At 34.2% G+C, this 18,727-nt stretch overlaps 2 protein-coding genes and 1 long non-coding RNA gene across 4 annotated transcripts; 1 reads left to right on the top strand and 2 right to left on the bottom strand.

The window, feature by feature from the left end:
• Window positions 1–1,336: 1,336 nt before the first annotated feature.
• On the bottom strand, window positions 1,337–3,935 carry LOC133701791 (putative receptor-like protein kinase At1g80870). The gene has a single exon (XM_062125881.1). It carries the CDS (start codon window positions 3,659–3,661, stop codon window positions 1,508–1,510), a length of 2,154 nt encoding a protein of 717 aa, XP_061981865.1. The 5' UTR covers window positions 3,662–3,935; the 3' UTR covers window positions 1,337–1,507.
• Window positions 3,936–11,862: 7,927 nt separating this feature from the next.
• LOC133701117 (putative cyclic nucleotide-gated ion channel 7) lies at window positions 11,863–16,796 on the top strand. 2 transcript variants are annotated; one of them, XM_062124934.1, is made up of 8 exons: window positions 11,863–11,988; window positions 12,674–12,813; window positions 12,962–13,544; window positions 13,702–13,917; window positions 14,297–14,604; window positions 15,177–15,288; window positions 15,541–15,777; window positions 15,882–16,796. In XM_062124934.1, exons 2-8 carry the CDS (start codon window positions 12,755–12,757, stop codon window positions 16,581–16,583), a joined length of 2,217 nt encoding a protein of 738 aa, XP_061980918.1. In that variant the 5' UTR covers window positions 11,863–11,988; window positions 12,674–12,754; the 3' UTR covers window positions 16,584–16,796. The 2 variants fall into 2 exon arrangements, with proteins under 2 accessions (XP_061980918.1, XP_061980917.1); XM_062124933.1 differs by having other exon boundaries at window positions 11,873–12,538.
• Window positions 16,797–17,080: 284 nt separating this feature from the next.
• Window positions 17,081–18,671, bottom strand: LOC133701119 (uncharacterized). The gene is made up of 2 exons (XR_009843516.1): window positions 17,655–18,671; window positions 17,081–17,516 (listed from the first exon to the last, which is right to left on the bottom strand). It is a non-coding gene; the product is annotated as an uncharacterized LOC133701119 (long non-coding RNA).
• Between the last annotated feature and the right edge of the window lie 56 nt (window positions 18,672–18,727).

The following is an 18,727-nucleotide window of genomic DNA, read 5'->3' as shown; positions in this document are numbered from 1 at the left end:
GTTATTTTTTTTTTAATTTTATCTGTTTAATCAATTTATTTTACTTACCCTTACTTCCAACATCCTTCACGTCCTTAAACAATCTTATAAAATAAAGTTTGTGTTTCTTAAATTTTAAAAAATTGATGTAATCAAATCCTCAATTTCAATTTATATCATGAAATGATGCCAAATGAATTATTTAAACTTAGAATATAAAAACATTATTAAGAAGCAATATATCATAATAAAAATTGAAAAATTAAAATTTATCTTAAAAAAACATTATTTAAAAAAAATTAAAAATCTAGTGTATATATATATATTTGAATCTCTTAAAGCCTAAGGAAAGGAAGGAGGATTAAAGCACATGTTATAATGGGCTGAGCTGAATCAAACTCACTTAACAACAAATGGGCTTTCAATTTTGATTATTAATTTAGAACAAATCCTAATTTCTTTTTTTTTTCTTTTTCTATTTTTTTTTACAGTTGAGAGCTCTGAAATTTTAAGGATTAAAAAACCTTAACCATATTATTCGTTGCGGTGGATTCCAAATGGAGAGCAACATGGTGAACAAACCGTTGTTATAAGAAGGGATGGGACGGAACAATACGATATCGTATTGGAGATTTGCTTCTGTTTTCTTTTATCACATGAACTACTTCACTGGCCTTGTTCTTTTATTACATGAACTACTTTACTGGCCTTGTATTCCTCTACCTCATACAGTAGCAGACTGCAGGCCATGTGATATGCCCTTGTCATGGAACCGAGCTCTTTCCCTCTTAAAAGGAACAAAACAACAATAACACAGCAAGCAAAAGTTGATGATTTCTTAGCTTTATTAATCCATGATCATGACATGTCTGGCTCCTCACGAGTCAACAAAGACCACCGAAATTAAAGGAGCAATCATCTCTAGTAGCTGCCACAGAGTTCAAGGGATGGTGAACCTGACTTCCCTTGGTTATAATCATATTTTGCTGTGGACCAACACTCATAATTATGCGTTTCAAAGGCAGATGAATCATATCCACTAATGCACAAGCGTATTCAAGCTGGGTTTTGAAAATGGTCCCTTCCTGTTCTTGCTTTAGTTTTCCTTGTATGAAAAACAGGTAAGCAACTTAGCTACCAGATTTGTTTGTTTCAGGCTCAATTTCTTACCCCTTAATTATTACACGCAAGTTGACCAGCCAAAGCATGCAGCTTTCATAGGCTCACGGAGACAAGACAAGAAAAAAAGGGTCGCTAAATGCTCGAACTAGATTGATCAGCTACTAAGAACACAACGTGTTATCAGAACTGATGTACATATGATGCCTAAGAAAGATAGAAACATTTGCATATCCAATTAGAGACAAGGAAAGCAAAATCCATTCATCTGATGTACATATAGCATTGTAGACTCGAATTAAGAAAATACCTTCACATCCATAATGTGTTATCAGATTACAGCTCCAATCCTATGTACCACTCAGTAAAAACATGATCAATGGAAGAAAACAAAGAATATGTACCGAACCTACTCTGCATTAGATTTTTGTTTTCTCCTTGACCTACTAAACAATTTGGAAGGTGGAGAGGGAGAAAATTCGAAAGGAAGATGCGGTAGATCCATCTCCCCTTTCAGAATCTTCACTATCTCTCCAATATCTGGCCTCAATTCAGGCATCCTCTGCAAGCATGTCAGCGCCAAGTTTATACACAAGCTTGCCTGCTCCTTATTGTGTTCATCCTTCATTCTCTCATCTACAAGTTCTAAGATGTTCCCAGTTTGAGCTAACTGCCTGCACCAACTTATTAAATTTGCCTTTTCAAGCTTCATTGGTGAAGCAAGAACATGTAATGGCCTCCTACCGGAGACAATCACGAGGATTAGAACCCCTAAGCTGTATATATCAGCCTTCTCCATCAAGTATCCACACCCACCATATTCTGGCGCAACATAACAGAGAGTGCCTCTCATGCTTGTCGTGCTGCTTAACTCACGACTGAAAAGATCCCCACTCCACATATCACTTCCAGCAGATTGCAAGTTCTTTTTCTTCCATCCCCTTCTGAAACTGAACTCCCCATTTTGATCAGTCTCATTTTGGTTCTGTTCTCCCAATTTCTTTCGCCTGTGAAAACGAAACCTGCGACCGAGATCAAAATGTGGGATTTTAAACCCTTTTCTCCACTTTGTTTCAAGATTCTTCAGCTTACTACCCTTCTTGTTAATCTCATCCAAGTGCTCTTCTTTCCACCACTCTTGCATCTTCCTATTTTTCTTCCGACGGTTTTTCCTGCCTCTAGATTCTTTCTTCTCGAATCCTCTAACAAGATTTTCAAACTTGAAATCTTTTAATCGTGGAGGTTCATTTGCATCAGCTAATTTATCTAATGCGACAGAACGACGCATTTCTGTTCTTTCAGGAGTACTTTTCTTTTCATCTTCCCAGTCCGGATTTGTTGAGGGGCAGATTTGGCTCCCTATCCACTCCATAACATAATCTTTACTACACAATTCACCACTCCCATCCTGTCTCCACCACCAATCCTTTCCCCATTGTTTACTACTAGCTGAATCGTCAACAACAGAGAAGCTATTACAATTCAACTCCTTACTATGATCATTACTACAAAACTCATCATCATACGGCACAAATCTACAATTCCAATCATCCCCGCCAATATCAACACTTGAAACCTCCTTCCCCTTCCCATTCCCTACCTTGACATCACTCTCACCCGCAATATTGGCGTTATAATTCACAGAATTCAAGTTCAAAGCCTTAACATTATAACATGTTCTACTGTTTTTTGACGAAGAAGAAGCTTGTAAAGCAAGAGCAAAGTCTACCTCATGACAACTCTCTACAGGGGTACCAATTGCTGGTGTTTCTGGAGTCAAATTCCCTGAAAGCTCTTGACTCTTCCATAGCTCTTGACTCTTTCCCAAATCTTGACTAAACAAATCCACTCCAAACTCCCCCTCCACCTTAATCCTTGATAACCCAAAATCTGAAATCTTTGCTCTCATATCAAAATCAAGCAAAACATTGCTTGGCTTAACATCCCCATGAATCACTGGAGGGTCACATCCAAGGTGCAAAAACTCAAGTGCTTTTGCAACATCAAGAATGATATTAAACCTTCTCTCCCAGCACAGACTCAAATGACCATCTCCAAACAGCAATTCTTGCAAACTTTTATTTGGCACATACTCGTAAACAAGTAAGCGCTTATTCTTTTCAACGCAGTACCCCAAAAGAATAACCAAGAAAGGTGATCTTAAACCACCGAGAATCTGCAACTCATTCTGAAACTCTCTCTCTGATTGTAAAGAAAGAGCATCGAGTCTCTTAATAGCATATAACTTGCCATCCCTTGCAATGCCTCTAAAGACAGTAGCAGAACCACCCTTGCCAATAATATTCGCATCATCAAAATCATTAGTGGCAATCTTTAACTCCTTGTATGAAAATCTTTGAAGCTTTAAGGGAGCACTAGAGTCAAAAGGGATGGTTCTTGAACGATTGACAAGGGTGCACCAAAGATGGTAAACAAAGTAAAGAATGGTAAGAATCAAAATCACAGAGGCTGAGATTGTGAGTGTCAAGAACAAGATCCTGGTTTTGGTTAAGAAACTGGGTCTGGGATGGTCAAAACTTGGAGACAAGGGTCTTGAAGGCATGGTTTGGTAGTTTAGAATTCGGGGTTTGAGGTGTTAGCAAGCTAGTTTGATCTCTCAAGATTTGGTGAGGAAAGAAAATGTGCTAGATGGGATATTCTTTTCCTTTTCTTCTTGGGGTGGGGATAGTGTTGAATTCTTGGATTCATTTTTTTTTTGCAGTTTTTGTTGCAAACTGTATCCAATGTTGTAAGTTGCTTTACAGTTGGATAATCAAAGTGAAATGATATTGTTGTTTACAGTGATGAACTCGAGTCATTGACAATGATAATAGATTCTTAATTGTTAATCCTAGTGATACTGTTATTGACTGATCATTTTCCTTTTTTAAATAACAAGTGATTAGGAAATTAACCATTGGGAAAAAGATAGTGCATGGAGGGCCCCAAGATGCTTTTGACTAGAGAGGAAGTTTGAGCAGACAAAGCCCTGAGCAGGAGGGAAAAGAAAATGGAGGCACATAGATTACAGTGACAGGAATGAGCAATTCTTGTCCCACGCGCTACATGGAGGAGAGTGTATTAGGCATGTGGTGCTATGCTCTTGGACCTTGGTGGTTAAGATATCAAGTTCAGAGACTACCGATTCACATTGCGTTTCAGCGTGTATTCGAATGGGTTTGAAAAGCGAATTTTATCTACTATTTTTTTAGTTTTTTTTTTTTTTTTTTTTAAGATCGGGAGGCCCGTTTTCTACTTTTTGCATTTTTAGCTTTCATTTACACTCTCTTATTATATAAGTTTGTTTTACTTGCGGTGTTTTAGACATCAAAACTAATAAAATATTAATTACTTAGTAGGGTTGTGGTTTGAAAGGGTGGTTATAATTGTTTTTAAAGTATTTTTTACTTAAAAATGTATCAAAATAATATTTTTTTTATTTTTAAAAAATTATTTTTGACATCAGCACATTAAAATGATCTAAAAACACCAAAAAAAAAATTAATTTGAAGCAAGAAAAAAATAAAAATAAATTATTTTTTTTTAGAAAAACTTTTGAAATGTAAAAACAAATAGATAAATCCAATTGATATTGTATTTTTAAAAAAAGATTGAAATGGCATTTCAAAAAGTAGAAAGAAATTCCATATAAAAAAGCAACCTTTTGTGTTTTACTAACCTCGTTATCGCATTTAACTTATACTTTCCCATTAATTTCACTACGTGTGATTGAAAATGATTTACCTTTTTTCTTCTTCTTTTAATGTTCCTTTTTCTATATAAAAAAAAGGGAACGTGTTATCATATATAGCTATCATACTCGAACAAAGCACAAAGTTTGGAATCATGGGGTCGATCTTTGAATTTCGAGTCGATGTGGTTGGTAAATAATAATAATATAGTAATAGCAATAAATAATATTAAAATTAAAATTTTATACATGTTAAAATAACACCAAGGTTCAAATTAAAGTTAGAATTCATGCACACTGCCTCGCATAAATTGACGTGCATTTGGTCATGAAATGTCCCGATAGCTTGTTTCCTCAGCTAATTGCCTCCGTCAACTTTAATTATGATCTCTTTGTAAAGAAGTTGAACGGCTGCACCAAACTGAAGTTGTGGGAAGGTAATAATCCTAAACTGTTTGAGATGATCTAAATTACTTCAATTAGCAGCAAATTAACAACAATAGGACATACACACATACATACACACACGTACAGGATAGCTTGCTATACGTATGCTTAGAATTCATTTGTCAACGAGTTTGTGTCTGCATTTTAAACAAATACAACCTATTTGGTTAAGAATAAAACACAGTTCATTATGTATGGGTCCCATGTAAATTTACATTCGAGACGCAGGAAAAGAAAAGGCAGCATTTTGCTGCTTCTTGCGCACTGTTCATGCTAATTAATTAGCATGAACAGTGTAGCCTGTTTTGGTTCGGCCAGTTCCGACCGGATCGGTTTCAGTTTAAAACTCAAAATACATTGAACCAAGTCTGACGCCATAAAATAAAAAATAAAAAATATTTTTTATTTTTTAATTGTGTTTTATTCAAAAAACTAGTGTTTAACATTATTTAATGACACTACATAAATTAGACAGAGAACACTTGATGACGTAGCATTTGCAGAATTTGATCGCAATCCCAATTTTATTCCTGATTATATTTTACCTGATGTTGTTGTGCGCTTAAGAGACTAAAAAAACTGTAGTCCTTGTCGGATGTATTTCATACGTGATGGAATTGTAGATAGTTTAATGGAACAATAAAAAATATTTTGTATAAAGTATTATTTATTTCATGTTGTAATAACAATAATTAAATTTACAATATTTAAATTAAAAACCATCAATATTAATATATATTTTTTAAAATTATTTTATAATCTCAATTTCAAAAGCATTATTAACCAAACACATTAAACATTTTTTGTTCAACTTCAATTTCAACCACAGTTTTAACCAAACATCTATTTTTTTTAAACCAGTTTCAATTAAAAATACTTTTTATAAAATAATTTTTTTAAAATCATAACCATAAAAGCTATTGTAATACCAAACACACTCTTAATTTGTTGGACAAAGATATATATATATATATATATATATATATATATATATATATATATATATATATATATATATGTGGCCAGTGTCCCACGTACTTGGTAAGGTTTATCAGAGGAGCCATGATCCTGAACCAGAATGAAAAACATCACCTTACGTTCGCTCATCCTTGCAAGTTAACATGGGGCCAAATGCTCATTATTATTCCATCTCTATTGTCTAGTTAGGCAAGCTTGTTTTACTTTTGGACTAGATTGGTGGGTGGTGCCATGTCACTAGCTTGACCTTCTTCTTCTTTTTTAGTGTGAAAAAAAAATTGTATTGGTGAAGGTGGTGTTTTAAAAAAGTAATAGAAATTCAAGAGTTTGAGTTAAATCTTGACTAATTTAATAATATGATAAAAAATAAGCAATAATAATAATAATGAATGAATAACATAAAAAATTATTTAATCCAGGTTAAGTTGGGTTAACATGCGAAATCTATATATGATTGAATACATGAGATCAGAATAATTCCATAAAAGGATAAAATAAAAAAATTAATTGTAAAAAAAACCTAAAAAAATATCTAAACCAATATGGTCCAACCTTTCAACACAAGCGACTTGCAAGGTTAAAAGAATTTGGATCAATAAAATATTGAGGTATAAAATCAAAAAAGAAGTTTAAATAAAAAAGGATTGAAAACAAAAGAAATAGAAATAAAAGTAATAAGGACAAAATATAACATAAAATAAAATGAACTAAAATACAATATTGAGGGATGCAATTGAAAAGATAGCTTAATTAAAAGCATGATTAAAAACAAAAACAAAAATCACAATTAAAAGAATATGAACTAAATCTAAAAGGTAAAAAAAAAAAACAGATGATCATTAAATTGAAAAAAAAAACTCCAATTATATGGATCATCTAAAATAGCAACAAATAGTATCAAAATGAACATGGATCAAATCTGGAAAAAAATAAAATTCAAGGGCTGCTTTCAAAATATACAGAGGAAGGCTTTGAAACTAAGAAAGAGAAAAGAAAGAAGAAAAAAACAGCCACATGCACAAAACTCAACATTTGCTTGTCATGCATGCCACTAGGAATGAAGATGATGTCGTGAGGATTAAAACGTCATCATAAAAGCTGAATTTTAATTGTCAAACTATAAATGTTATCCAAAAAACACAGGAGTATTCACACGTATCCATCTTAGTTTCATGCGCAACCAACTTCTTATAATTAATTAAAATACTATACAAGCACTCACTAAAAATACTAAACTATTGACCTCACTTATTAATAACAAAAGAAAAAAAAGAAGAAGAAGATAAAGACAATTTGAATTGAAAAATATTTAGTTATATTTCTTCTGTTTTTAAAATAAAAAGGCCAAAATACCCTATCCCACCGGTTTATTATTATTATTATTATTTTATCTCAAATGGTATATTAATTATTTTACTGTAAAAATAGAATGAAAAGACCAATAATCCCCATTGTCAAGTTGATAAAAAGCAAAATAATCAATCATTTTACATTTTTACTATTCTATTCCATAGTTTGAATAAATCTAGAGCGGCAGTAATTAACAATGCTACGATAAAACCAGTACCCCTTTTAATTTGGTATTACATATTACGGGTCCTTTCGAGGGGCTGATGCTGATGCCGATCCTTATCAGGAGGTACACTTTTTGGATTGAGGAAAATCATTCTTATTATCATATATAGCTAGCGTATCCCACTTCTGTACAAACATGAGAAATTAAGTTATACTAATTATACAAAAGCAACAAGGATATTTTAATTTGTTGGAGTTTATAAATATTTGTTTCAGCAAGGAAAAAGAAAAATAAAGAGAAGATCAGGAAGACGATGGCAAGGTTAATTATATACGGGTGGAATGTTGCTGTTGTGATAATGGCTCTCCTGCACACAGAGCTTGCTTCTGTGCTCGATCTGTAGCCGGCAGTGTGCAAGAGAACATGCAAGGTAGTGGATTGTGGGGTCTGTCCACCAACAGGAAGTTGAGACATTGGATACTCTTTTCTTTCCTTGACTCCATTGATGTCTTTGTATTTTTCTCTGTTTTCAAGTTCTTGTGGCTTCTTGCATGTCCTGCTCTGCATGTGCGTGCGTGCGTGCGTGCCTGCGTGTGTATATAGGAAAACGCCAGGAAACAGTAGTAAAAGTTAGCAGAGACCAGAGAGTAATTGAGATATATTCAGAATAGAATTTTTACATGGCATCTTGTAGTCAATGTTGTTCACGTAAACGATTGAAGAGCTACATATATATATCAACTTTCGCATACACTTGATAAATTCTATTCAACAGCAGTTTAAACCCTATAATTATTAAATATTTAAATATCTTTCTACACCACACTTTTTCTATTTTTAGAAAAGCATTGCTGATAATCCATTTCTTTCTGTCGGGTAGAGTTGATAATGTATAACAAATGACTTAGCATTGTTCTTATTAGCGATATGATTTATTGAATAAAAGCTAATGTTAATAAACAAAGATATTCATAAAAATGCCAATAACTTGACTTAAAGACGAAAAACATATATCTTTTTTAATTAAAAAAAATATAAAAAAATATTATTAATTAAATCATATAAGGCTAATCCTGATATTATTAATATGGGTGTCCAGGTCACCTTGCGTGTATCTCGACTAATTCACGGGTTCTGAAGTTAACAACCATGTAAGTATCAAGTGACTTTAAAATTTGTGGGACTCGAACTGGTAACTTTTAGAAAACAAATTTAGAACCTGACCAATTAAGTTACATTTCTCGAGATTTAATTAAGAAATATATTTGATCATTAATCAAATCTATTACAAATTCAAGAATGTCCATCGTGCAGCATGAGGTCAGTTTGGCTAACTGGATCAACCCGGTATAGACTCCGGTGGACCTGCTGGTCAATACAGTTTTCACAGCTATGATAAATATGTACGTTGCCTGGAAGAAGGAATGTTAACAGCTCGAGGATAAGATTACTTCTAAATTGACGAGACCAATTTTGATGTTCTTGTGGTGCTAATTTAAAGTCACGAGCAATCATCGACCAGAATAAAACAAAATGATTGATCAGAAAATAAAGCATGACACATGCACATTCATCTATATATATATATATATATATATATATATATATCAAGCAATATTAAAACACAAATGGCCGATTGGAGTGTGTTACTTTTGACTAAAATGATGGTGGCAACTTCTTTACCATAAAGAAAACTGTTTGTGCTTTATGATCATGAATTCTTATTTATTTACTTCTTTTTGTAAAAGGAGAGTTAAATAATAAAGGGTTTTTCTGGTGGGTAATGATTGTGTTTTTAAAGTGTATTTTACTTGTAAATATATTAAAATAATATATTTTTAAAAAAATATATTTAATATCAGCACATCAAAACAATTTAAAAATACTAAATTAATTTGAAATATAAAAAAATAAAATAAATTCAAATTATTTTAAAAATAAACGGGTCATTGTCTAATGAAGATTATTTTATTTGCCATTGCTCAACTTTTGGAGACAATTTTTTCTTTTGGATTAAATTTAAGATTTGTGATTCTACTTTATGTCTTCGTCATACTATCTTTTACAGGGCTTGGACCTATGACTTTTAGATAGAAATCTTAATCCTCAACAACTAATTAATTACTTAGGGAAGGAAAGTAGGATTCAATGAAAAAAGATTCAGCTCATCGCCTGAATAAGTTACTAATTAAAGTTTTTCATTTAATCAAGAAACTAATCCACATCTTAATTACTCTTGCTTAAGCAAGCCCAAACGATCTTCTTACAAAACCCTACTCTTCGTGCTCTTTCATCCATGGCTGCTCTATGCCATCCACATAGCCACTCTTTCTTTTGCTCAACCACATCAGTTTTTATAGGTTGCGGCACTGAATCGTCGTCGTTTATCATTTTTGTAATGAGAATGGAAGAACTAGAATGATATTTTAAATTCAATACTGTGTTTATAATAACAACGACAAATAATTTAAAAATCTTAATACCTTATTTTTAAAATAAAATAAACAAATAATAAAGCCGATAGGAGAATCTTTTGATTACTACTCTCTTACTGATACATTATCACGCTCTCTTGAGCTTTTGCTCTTTCCTCCATACCCTAAAAAATTAGGGTTGGTGGTGTTTTTTTTTTAAAGATTAATTTTTTTTATTTTTTAACTTTAAATTAATATTTTTTAGTATTTTTATATTATTTTTATGTGCTGATATTAAAAAATAAAAAATATTATTTTTATATATTTCTGAGTGAAAATCAGTTTGAAAAACAACCATAACTACACTTTCAAACATGCTCAAAGTAAAATGAAATAAATTAAATTATAATCGAGTTGACATCACTAAATTATATAAAGTCAAATGAAATAGACTTTAATAAATTAAAAAAAATTATTAAAATAACATTATTTTGATCAAATAATTAACTTAACTGAATCAACCCGATGACCTAGGAGTAAATCCAAAAACCCAGTGATCTAAACCCCAGACCAGGTCAGTTCCCGTACAGGTTTGATAGCTTTGCTCAAGAAAACTACAGCGGCAACAAGGGTTTCCTGCCAGGGCAGGGGAGATGAGTACCTTAAAAGAACTGGGCTTATTGTATTATTGGGCTCAGATGGGCCTGCGCTTATAATTTATTGGGTTCACAAGTATGATTTCTCCTTCCTCTCGAATGATGAACTGCCATGACATTAGCCATTTTCCCTTACTCTTCCTTTCGAATTAACGATGAGAATGGCGTTTAATTTTTTATATGATGTTTAAAGAGTATATAAATTTGAATATGAATTAAACACACTCACACTTCGAATTTTTCAAAAATAATTTATGGTACTATGTTGATTGTTGATACAAGATATATCACTAGCACTATTTATAATATCATACATCGACGGGTGAGAAGTTGATTGCTAGTCTTATTAATAGTTCTGGTTGCTAACTTGTAAGATGTATTTTCGGACCATACATGGTCACCAAGAACAAATCTGTGAGGACGGCAAAGCTCAAAACGGACAATATTAGTAAGTTGAGCCGGGCTGTTACAATATTGATATTTGTTAAATTTATTTGTAAACCTTAAGACTAGCATTTTCTTTTCATTTAAAAATTATTTCAAATAAGTTTTTGGTGCACATTTTATTGATGTAATTTATAGCGTATATGATGTTTCTCAATCTCTAAAGTTTTACATCCCTAAATTATATATATAAAAAACAAGTATTTTTAAGTCCGTTGATAATAATCCTTAACTGTAAAGAAAACTCGTGAAACTTTGATATAGTTTTGTAATATATATAGAAAAGAATCTAAATACAATAAAAAATAAAATAAAAAATTAATTAGTAACTTCTAAGCCGGATTTGGACATGTTTTCGAACTTAGATGATGTTGTCGTTTTAATCACATAAATAACAGAATATATTGATAAAATTTAATCTTGATTCAACAATTATTGTTTTTAAGAAAGAAAACAAGGTCTCTTTACACATACAAATTTCTCCATGAGCTAATGCAGAGTAAATTTGATACACGTCATGTTGGTCAGTTGAGTGATTTGGCTTGATATAACCTTAATATATTCAGAATCTTTTTGTGTAACCGTTATAACTGTCTAACTCGGGAAAAAAAAAAAAAAACCCTCTATATTCACCCTTTTCGTGCTCTATTTCTTTCTGTACCTCTCAATCTCTTCCGATTTTTTTTGTTCAAAATTGCTCCTTGGCTCATTAATTGTGTAGTTGAAGCTAAAAGGATTGCCTCCGTAAGTCCGTTCAATCTTTCCCTTGTAATAAAATCTTGCACTTTGATGAAATGTAGCTGAGTTTAAATTTCTCCTCGATCTTTTGTAAATCATCCGTACGCATCTGGGAATCAGATATGCATTTTTCTATCATGAAATTTCTCTGTTTCTAGAACCCGTTAACGCATAATTCAGAGAGAGAAAATTAAAGGGTCCCACAAGATTTGGAAGGGTGTGTAGGTTTTCTATGTCAATATCATCAATGCGAATGCCATCATGGAGGGGATGATATCATAGGGCTAGAGTCCTTCCCAACTTAATTTGTATGCTGTCATGTTCATCTCCTACGAAATTCGGGCCCGAGACCTTTTTTACCTCTTGTTTCAAAGAAAAAAGAGAGAGATCCATCAGAGAGGAATGATTCATGAAGAGGGAAGGATAGAAAACCTATAATAATTACCTTCTTGTTGATTACTTTCATCAATTTTTGTACCATCCCACCACCATAGAAAATTGATACTTTTTCCTCGTGATGGTGCATATACAGTTCGGTATTTTGCTGCGTTTATCGGTGCACACTTTTCCTATTGAAAGAGACATTGCTGCTTCTTTCTTTTTTTTCCATTGAATGTTGATTTTTTCCCATGTCCGAGGATTTCCAATCCATGGTAGTAGTATCTTGAACGTTTTTGTTTTGGCTGTGCAGGAGTTTCTACGAAGCGATGTTATTAGATCATGGTAGCTAGTAACTTGCCTTGAAAGGTATCTATGATCCCCATTCTGCAAAATGTTCGATTGTAACTACAAGTCACAATATATTGGTGGCCAGAAGGAGAAATTTGTAAGGTACATTAGATCCCCTTGTGTTCATCTTTATTATTGTTGCCTTCTTTTACTGGTCTTGAGTGTTTTGTAGTAAATAGCAAGAACCTATCTGTATTTTTTTTAATGAATTATATCTAACTCAATGCTGGCTTGTTTTGGGAACTTGTAGGTTGGATGATTTTGATACATTATCAGTGACTTCTAATAAGAAAGGAATGAAGAAATTGAGATTTAATTTAGATGGTTCTAACATAGCTGGCCATGGAAAGAAAAATGCTTCAAAATCCCTTAGGTATGGGGTGAAAAGAGGATCAGAAGGAATGTTAACAATTGGACGATCACTTAGAACAGGAGTTACTCGTGCAGTGTTTCCAGAGGACCTTAAGGTGTCTGAGAAGATGATTTTTGATCCTCAAGACAAATCTCTTCTGTTATGGAATAGGCTTTTGATCATATCATGCATTTTATCAGTATCTGTTGATCCTTTGTTCTTTTATCTTCCTGTCTTCAACTATCGGATGGCCTGTCTGGGTATGGATACAAATTTAGCAGCAACAATTACAACTATGAGGACACTACTTGATGTTTTCTATCTGATTCGCATGGCTCTTCAGTTTCGAATAGCGTATGTTGCACCATCATCAAGGGTTTTCGGACGAGGTGAACTTGTGATTGATCCTGCACAGATAGCCACCAGATATTTAAGCCGTTATTTTATTGTTGATTTTCTCTCTGTGCTCCCTCTGCCTCAGGTTTGAGAATTACTTCTCTTCTTTCTGGCATTGTTGCATTCTTTTTTTTCCATTGAATGTTGATTATTTTATCGTTTTTCCTCCCCCTTTTTGTTATGAATAAATGTCATTGATTCTATATGGTATCTGTACATACTAAAATTATCTTCTTCTGCAGATAGTGGTATGGAAATATCTTAATAATAAAAAGAAGGGCTCGGCGGTGTTAGCTACTAAGCAGGCATTGCTAATTATTGTTTTTCTTCAATACATCCCAAGGTTTGCTCGCTTTTTGCCTTTGGGGTCAGACCTGAAAAAGACCGCCGGCTCCTTCGCTGAGAGTGCTTTTGCTGGTGCTGCGTACTATCTGCTTTGGTACATGCTTGCCAGTCATGTAAGTAATTGCTGTTATGCAGCTAGGTTTCAGTAGTTCTGTTTGGTCTTCGGATATTTGGATAGGAGTAGCAGCATTTTTTTTTACACCAACATTTGTAAAAGTTCTAAGGAAATCAAGAAGATAATCACCCCAACAAAGTTCCGTTAGTTTCTGTGGACGTGATGTTCTTAACTTGAATAAATGTAATGCGAGGGAAATGGCTCCAAATCCTAAATGTTTCACAATGGATTTATGAACTTTCAACATGATTGTCTACTGATTCTAGAACCTAAGTTTCTTAGTTTTCTCTTAAAACAAATATTACTAGAATAGATTAAAGATGCCTGTGGAGCAATTTATCAAATTTATCTGACCAGACTCAGGTCCAACTTTACAGATAGCAGGTGCTTTCTGGTATTTACTAGCCATTGAACGCAAAGATACATGCTGGAGAGAAGCTTGCATTCTAAGTGGGAAATGTAACATAGACTTCTTGTATTGTGGCAACAAAGCACTGCCAGGTTTCCACGGTTGGCGAAGGATAAGTGATGAGGTTCTTGGAAACAAATGTTCTGTCAGCGAAGACGATAATCCACCATTTAATTATGGAATCTATTTCCAGGCTATGTCATCAGACATTGTGTCATCCAGGAACTTTGTCTCCAAATTCTTTTACTGTTTATGGTGGGGCCTGCAAAATTTGAGGTATCTTGTGTAACTGATCTTTATGTTCATAATACATGAGGTGATATTAGCACATCTCTGTTGCATTTTAAACAAAATTCGAGGTATCATGATCCTGCAAAAAGCTTTCCTGTTCAATTCGTCAAAATTTGAGTCTAGTCCACTGAGCTATACGCGCACAAGAATCAAAAGAACATAATAAGTTACAACAATGAATTTGCTGTTCTTTTTTTTTGCAGCCTATATCAGAGTTGCAAGAACATGGATTTCAATATATATAGTTTATAGAAACTTCTCAGTCCAGTAGTAATAGTCAATGTTGGAGAGCATTTTGATTTTTTATTTATCAACTACTTATCCTTCCGAGCTATGATCAAGTATTCTAAGAAAACTATAAACTTTTCTGAGCACTTAAATTTAGTCCACATGTTCAGGATTTGTTATGAACATTCTTTGGTTTGAACAATCATTTACTTTGCAACTGTTGTCTGTGCATTCATCTTTAAAATTGATGTTGAAATTTGAATTCAGAAATTATTTCTGTTATTGGAATTTTATTTACTTGAAGCATTTGGTGTTTTTACCTCATACAGTACACTTGGTCAGGGCCTACTAACAAGCACCTATCCTTTGGAAGTTATCTTTTCTATACTATTAGCTATTGCTGGGCTTATCCTCTTCGCACTTCTGATTGGAAATATGCAGGTATGTTAAAAATTCCACTTCTATGAATGCTCGTGAATGTTTGTTTGTTTCAGATGCCTACAATAATTTATTTTTTTTATCAATGCTGAGCCTACTCATGTCATTGAATTCGTGTTATAACCTTATTGTGGACTGTGATTTTAGCTGATCTAACCAGTGTAATTGATATTGATCCACTTTAGAATTCATCAAACAGAAGAAACAGCATTGGATAATGGTACTGATATTTGAGCTCTCTTGTGGTTGCAACAGACCTACCTTCAGTCTCTTACTGTTCGTTTAGAGGAGATGAGGATTAAAAGGCGTGATTCTGAGCAGTGGATGCATCATCGCTTGCTTCCGCAGGATCTTAGAGAGCGAGTTAGGCGCTATGATCAGTACAAATGGTTGGAAACTCGTGGAGTGGATGAAGAGACTTTGGTCCAAAGTCTACCAAAAGATCTTAAAAGGGATATCAAGAGGCATCTCTGTCTGAATTTGGTCAGAAGAGTAAGTATGGTTTTATTCTTTAGTGTTATCTTTGATGCTCCTTTGGTTTGCTTTTTTCCAATATTTTTTGTGGAAATATGTCTTTGAACATGGTGGTTATGCAGGTCCCTCTATTTGCCAACATGGATGAAACATTGTTGGATGCCATCTGCGAGAGACTGAAGCCAAGTTTGTATACAGAAGAGACTTACATCGTCCGTGAAGGGGATCCAGTTGACGAGATGCTTTTCATCATTCGCGGACGCCTGGAGAGTGTAACTACAGATGGTGGAAGGAGTGGATTTTTCAACAGAGGTGTATTGAAAGAAGGGGACTTTTGTGGTGAGGAGCTTCTGACTTGGGCACTGGACCCTAAATCTCTTGGTAATTTGCCATCATCAACTAGGACAGTGAGGGCATTGACTGAGGTAGAGGCTTTTGCCTTAGAAGCTGAAGAGCTGAAGTTTGTTGCATCTCAATTTAGGCGTCTTCATAGCAGGCAGTTGCAACACACCTTCCGTTTCTACTCTCAGCAATGGAGGACTTGGGCTTCCTGCTTTATCCAAGCTGCTTGGCGCCGGTATTCCAGGAGGAGAGCAGCAGAACTTCATCGCCTAGAAGAAGAGGAGGAGGAGGTGGATTACGACGAAGAAGATGACGATGAAAGGGCATTAGTTGAGGAAAATGATGGCTCTGCTAGACTAGGTGCAACAATCCTTGCTTCACGCTTTGCTGCCAATGCTCTTCGTGGACACAGGCTTCGCAGCTTGAATTCCAGAGCCTTGACGAAGCTGCAGAGGCCTCCAGAACCTGACTTCAGTGAGTAATAAGTGGAAGCAGGGATGGTTTTATCTATCTGGATATTCTTATACATATTTATCATTGGAAAGTAGAGAGTAGTATCATTTCAACCTGTTCAACCAAATTATGTTATATTTTGTATTGTTAGCAGCAGCGCCTTACAAATTAGCTGTGGTGTACCTTAAATAAGGTTATTGAAACATCACTTGGGTATATTAACATGTTAAGTCCGTTGTCTTGCATCTATAAGCAAACCACTCATAGTTTGTCTTAAATTTGTCCATCTCATTAGTAAGATTTGACACCGTGCATGCAGATTGACTGTCGACTCTCTACAAGAATTTGAACAAAATTTCAACCAAGAAAGAATGAAAATCCTTGAACAAATTCAAGAACTTGTATTCTTTCCCAGTTCGAGTAATAATGTTTGAGTTGCCGAGTCTTGTAGTTCATTTCTACTGTTTTCTTACCGGGGCAATGATACAGAAATCAGAAGTCAAGCAAACATCTGGCCACAGCATGATGAATCTCATAATTCTTGCTATATTTTATGTGCTCCTATCAAATTAGGAGCATTTCCTTCCAAACCAAAGGGTTAAACAGTAATGGGCTCAGTTGAGCATTGCATTCTGCAACTAAGCAGAGAATAGAACATGACCAAAGTTCCTGTGCGTTCTTTACAATAGCCGCGTCTATGTGCCTTACTCACTTTATCAAAAGATATACATAAATGAAATTTATGAAAGGAAACTAGGATTGAAGTGGGTATAAAATATATAGAGTAGGAAAAGATGAAAGAAAGAACAAATCAATCTCCAACACCGAAAACTCGCGTGAAACTTCTCTGCTTGACTTTCAATAAGCATCTGATGTGTGCTTCTCTGCTTGCTGCTGCTAACTCAACTGCGCCAATCAGAAGATGTTTCAATTTCAACATCTTCTTCCTCCCAAGTGGCAGACTGCAATACCAATCATGCAATTAACATCATGGAATTTCAAGTGATCTTTTTATTGTCATACATTGTTGATAGCAATATATCAAGCAATTTGTAGCTAAAGGAAGCAGGTCCAGCTTGTATGGAAAAGCAAATACATACCTCACCAAGTGTGAAGCGCGTCACACTCTCTGCTACACAAGAGTATGAGCCATCTGCTTGTTTAAGCATCACCTGCCAAGGCCCTGCACATATTCTGATTTGGATAAGAGACATAGAATAAACTATTCAAACCTGGATCAGGTGAAAGGAGTGTATTGATATTGATGGAAATCAGAGAATTATTCGTAGAAAAGAAGCATCATCAGCTACTGCATAGAAGATACAAAGGATGAACATGTCTTTGAAATAAGCAGAGCTGGGATGGCTTGGAGGAAGCTATTGAAGGCTAGCCTATCTGTTGCATGAAAAACGATCACCTAACTGAAGCCTTGGATACATAAAAGTTCGAGCTGTGTTCTTCTTTCTATATTCAAGTGAAGTACAATTACTGAAAACTACTCATGATTCTGCTTAGGAACTAGGATGAGGTAATCTACATCCAAATCATATATGTGAACATAGCATGCCCCTAAATGCAATCATCCATGAACAGTCTGTTCAAGATTAGTAACATCAACTTATTGTGCCAGTAGAGCCTGAAAGAAGCACCAAAACAGAGCTGTTAGGCCAAGATGGTAGGAAAACAGCCTTTTCCAAATTAATAATGCCAAGCTTTATCCATGAAATTTTCACAATAAACTACCTTACCAAGATCAGAGACGGTGCAACCGTGCAAGAACTAGTATTAATAAAATCAAGATTTATTTCGTATATTATTACTACTACCATCTACACGTTCTGTGGCCTTCAAACAAATTATTATAAATTAGAAATGCAAAGGTTGATTTAATTTTCTATTTTCTTGGTGCTGGTAGAACACTGCATTAGGATATCCTGTCTACTGGGTTTGAAGAAAAGACTTAAATTCAAAGAAAAATTGCATTTTGTTTCTTTTGAAGAGGTTGGCCTCACATGGTGTGCTTTCTAGACTCCTTTCCTTGTCATCAGAACTCAAACAGTTCTTATCCACTGGCTTATTGGTATGGCGTTTGAGTGCGATTGGATTAGCTGTTAAGAAAAGGCATTTTGTTTTTTCTCTGGAGTTATTCCCGCACCAAAACCTATCATCGAAC

Source organism: Populus nigra, chromosome 8, assembly GCF_951802175.1.
Source record: "Populus nigra chromosome 8, ddPopNigr1.1, whole genome shotgun sequence".
NCBI lineage: Eukaryota > Viridiplantae > Streptophyta > Magnoliopsida > Malpighiales > Salicaceae > Populus > Populus nigra.
Note: the sequence above shows the minus strand (reverse complement) of the source record. Positions and strands in the feature narration are given on the sequence as shown.

What these genes read in the sequence shown, in the direction of transcription:
- LOC133701791 (XM_062125881.1), bottom strand. Translation starts at nt 3,661, where the DNA reads ATGCCTTCAAGACCCTTGTCTCCAAGTTTTGACCATCCCAGACCCAGT.
- LOC133701117 (XM_062124934.1), top strand. Translation starts at nt 12,755, where the DNA reads ATGTTCGATTGTAACTACAAGTCACAATATATTGGTGGCCAGAAGGAG. An exon ending in TTCTGATTGGAAATATGCAG is followed by an intron (nt 15,289 to 15,540) that starts GTATGTTAAAAA and finishes TGGTTGCAACAG; the next exon opens with ACCTACCTTCAGTCTCTTAC. An exon ending in GTCTGAATTTGGTCAGAAGA is followed by an intron (nt 15,778 to 15,881) that starts GTAAGTATGGTT and finishes GTGGTTATGCAG; the next exon opens with GTCCCTCTATTTGCCAACAT.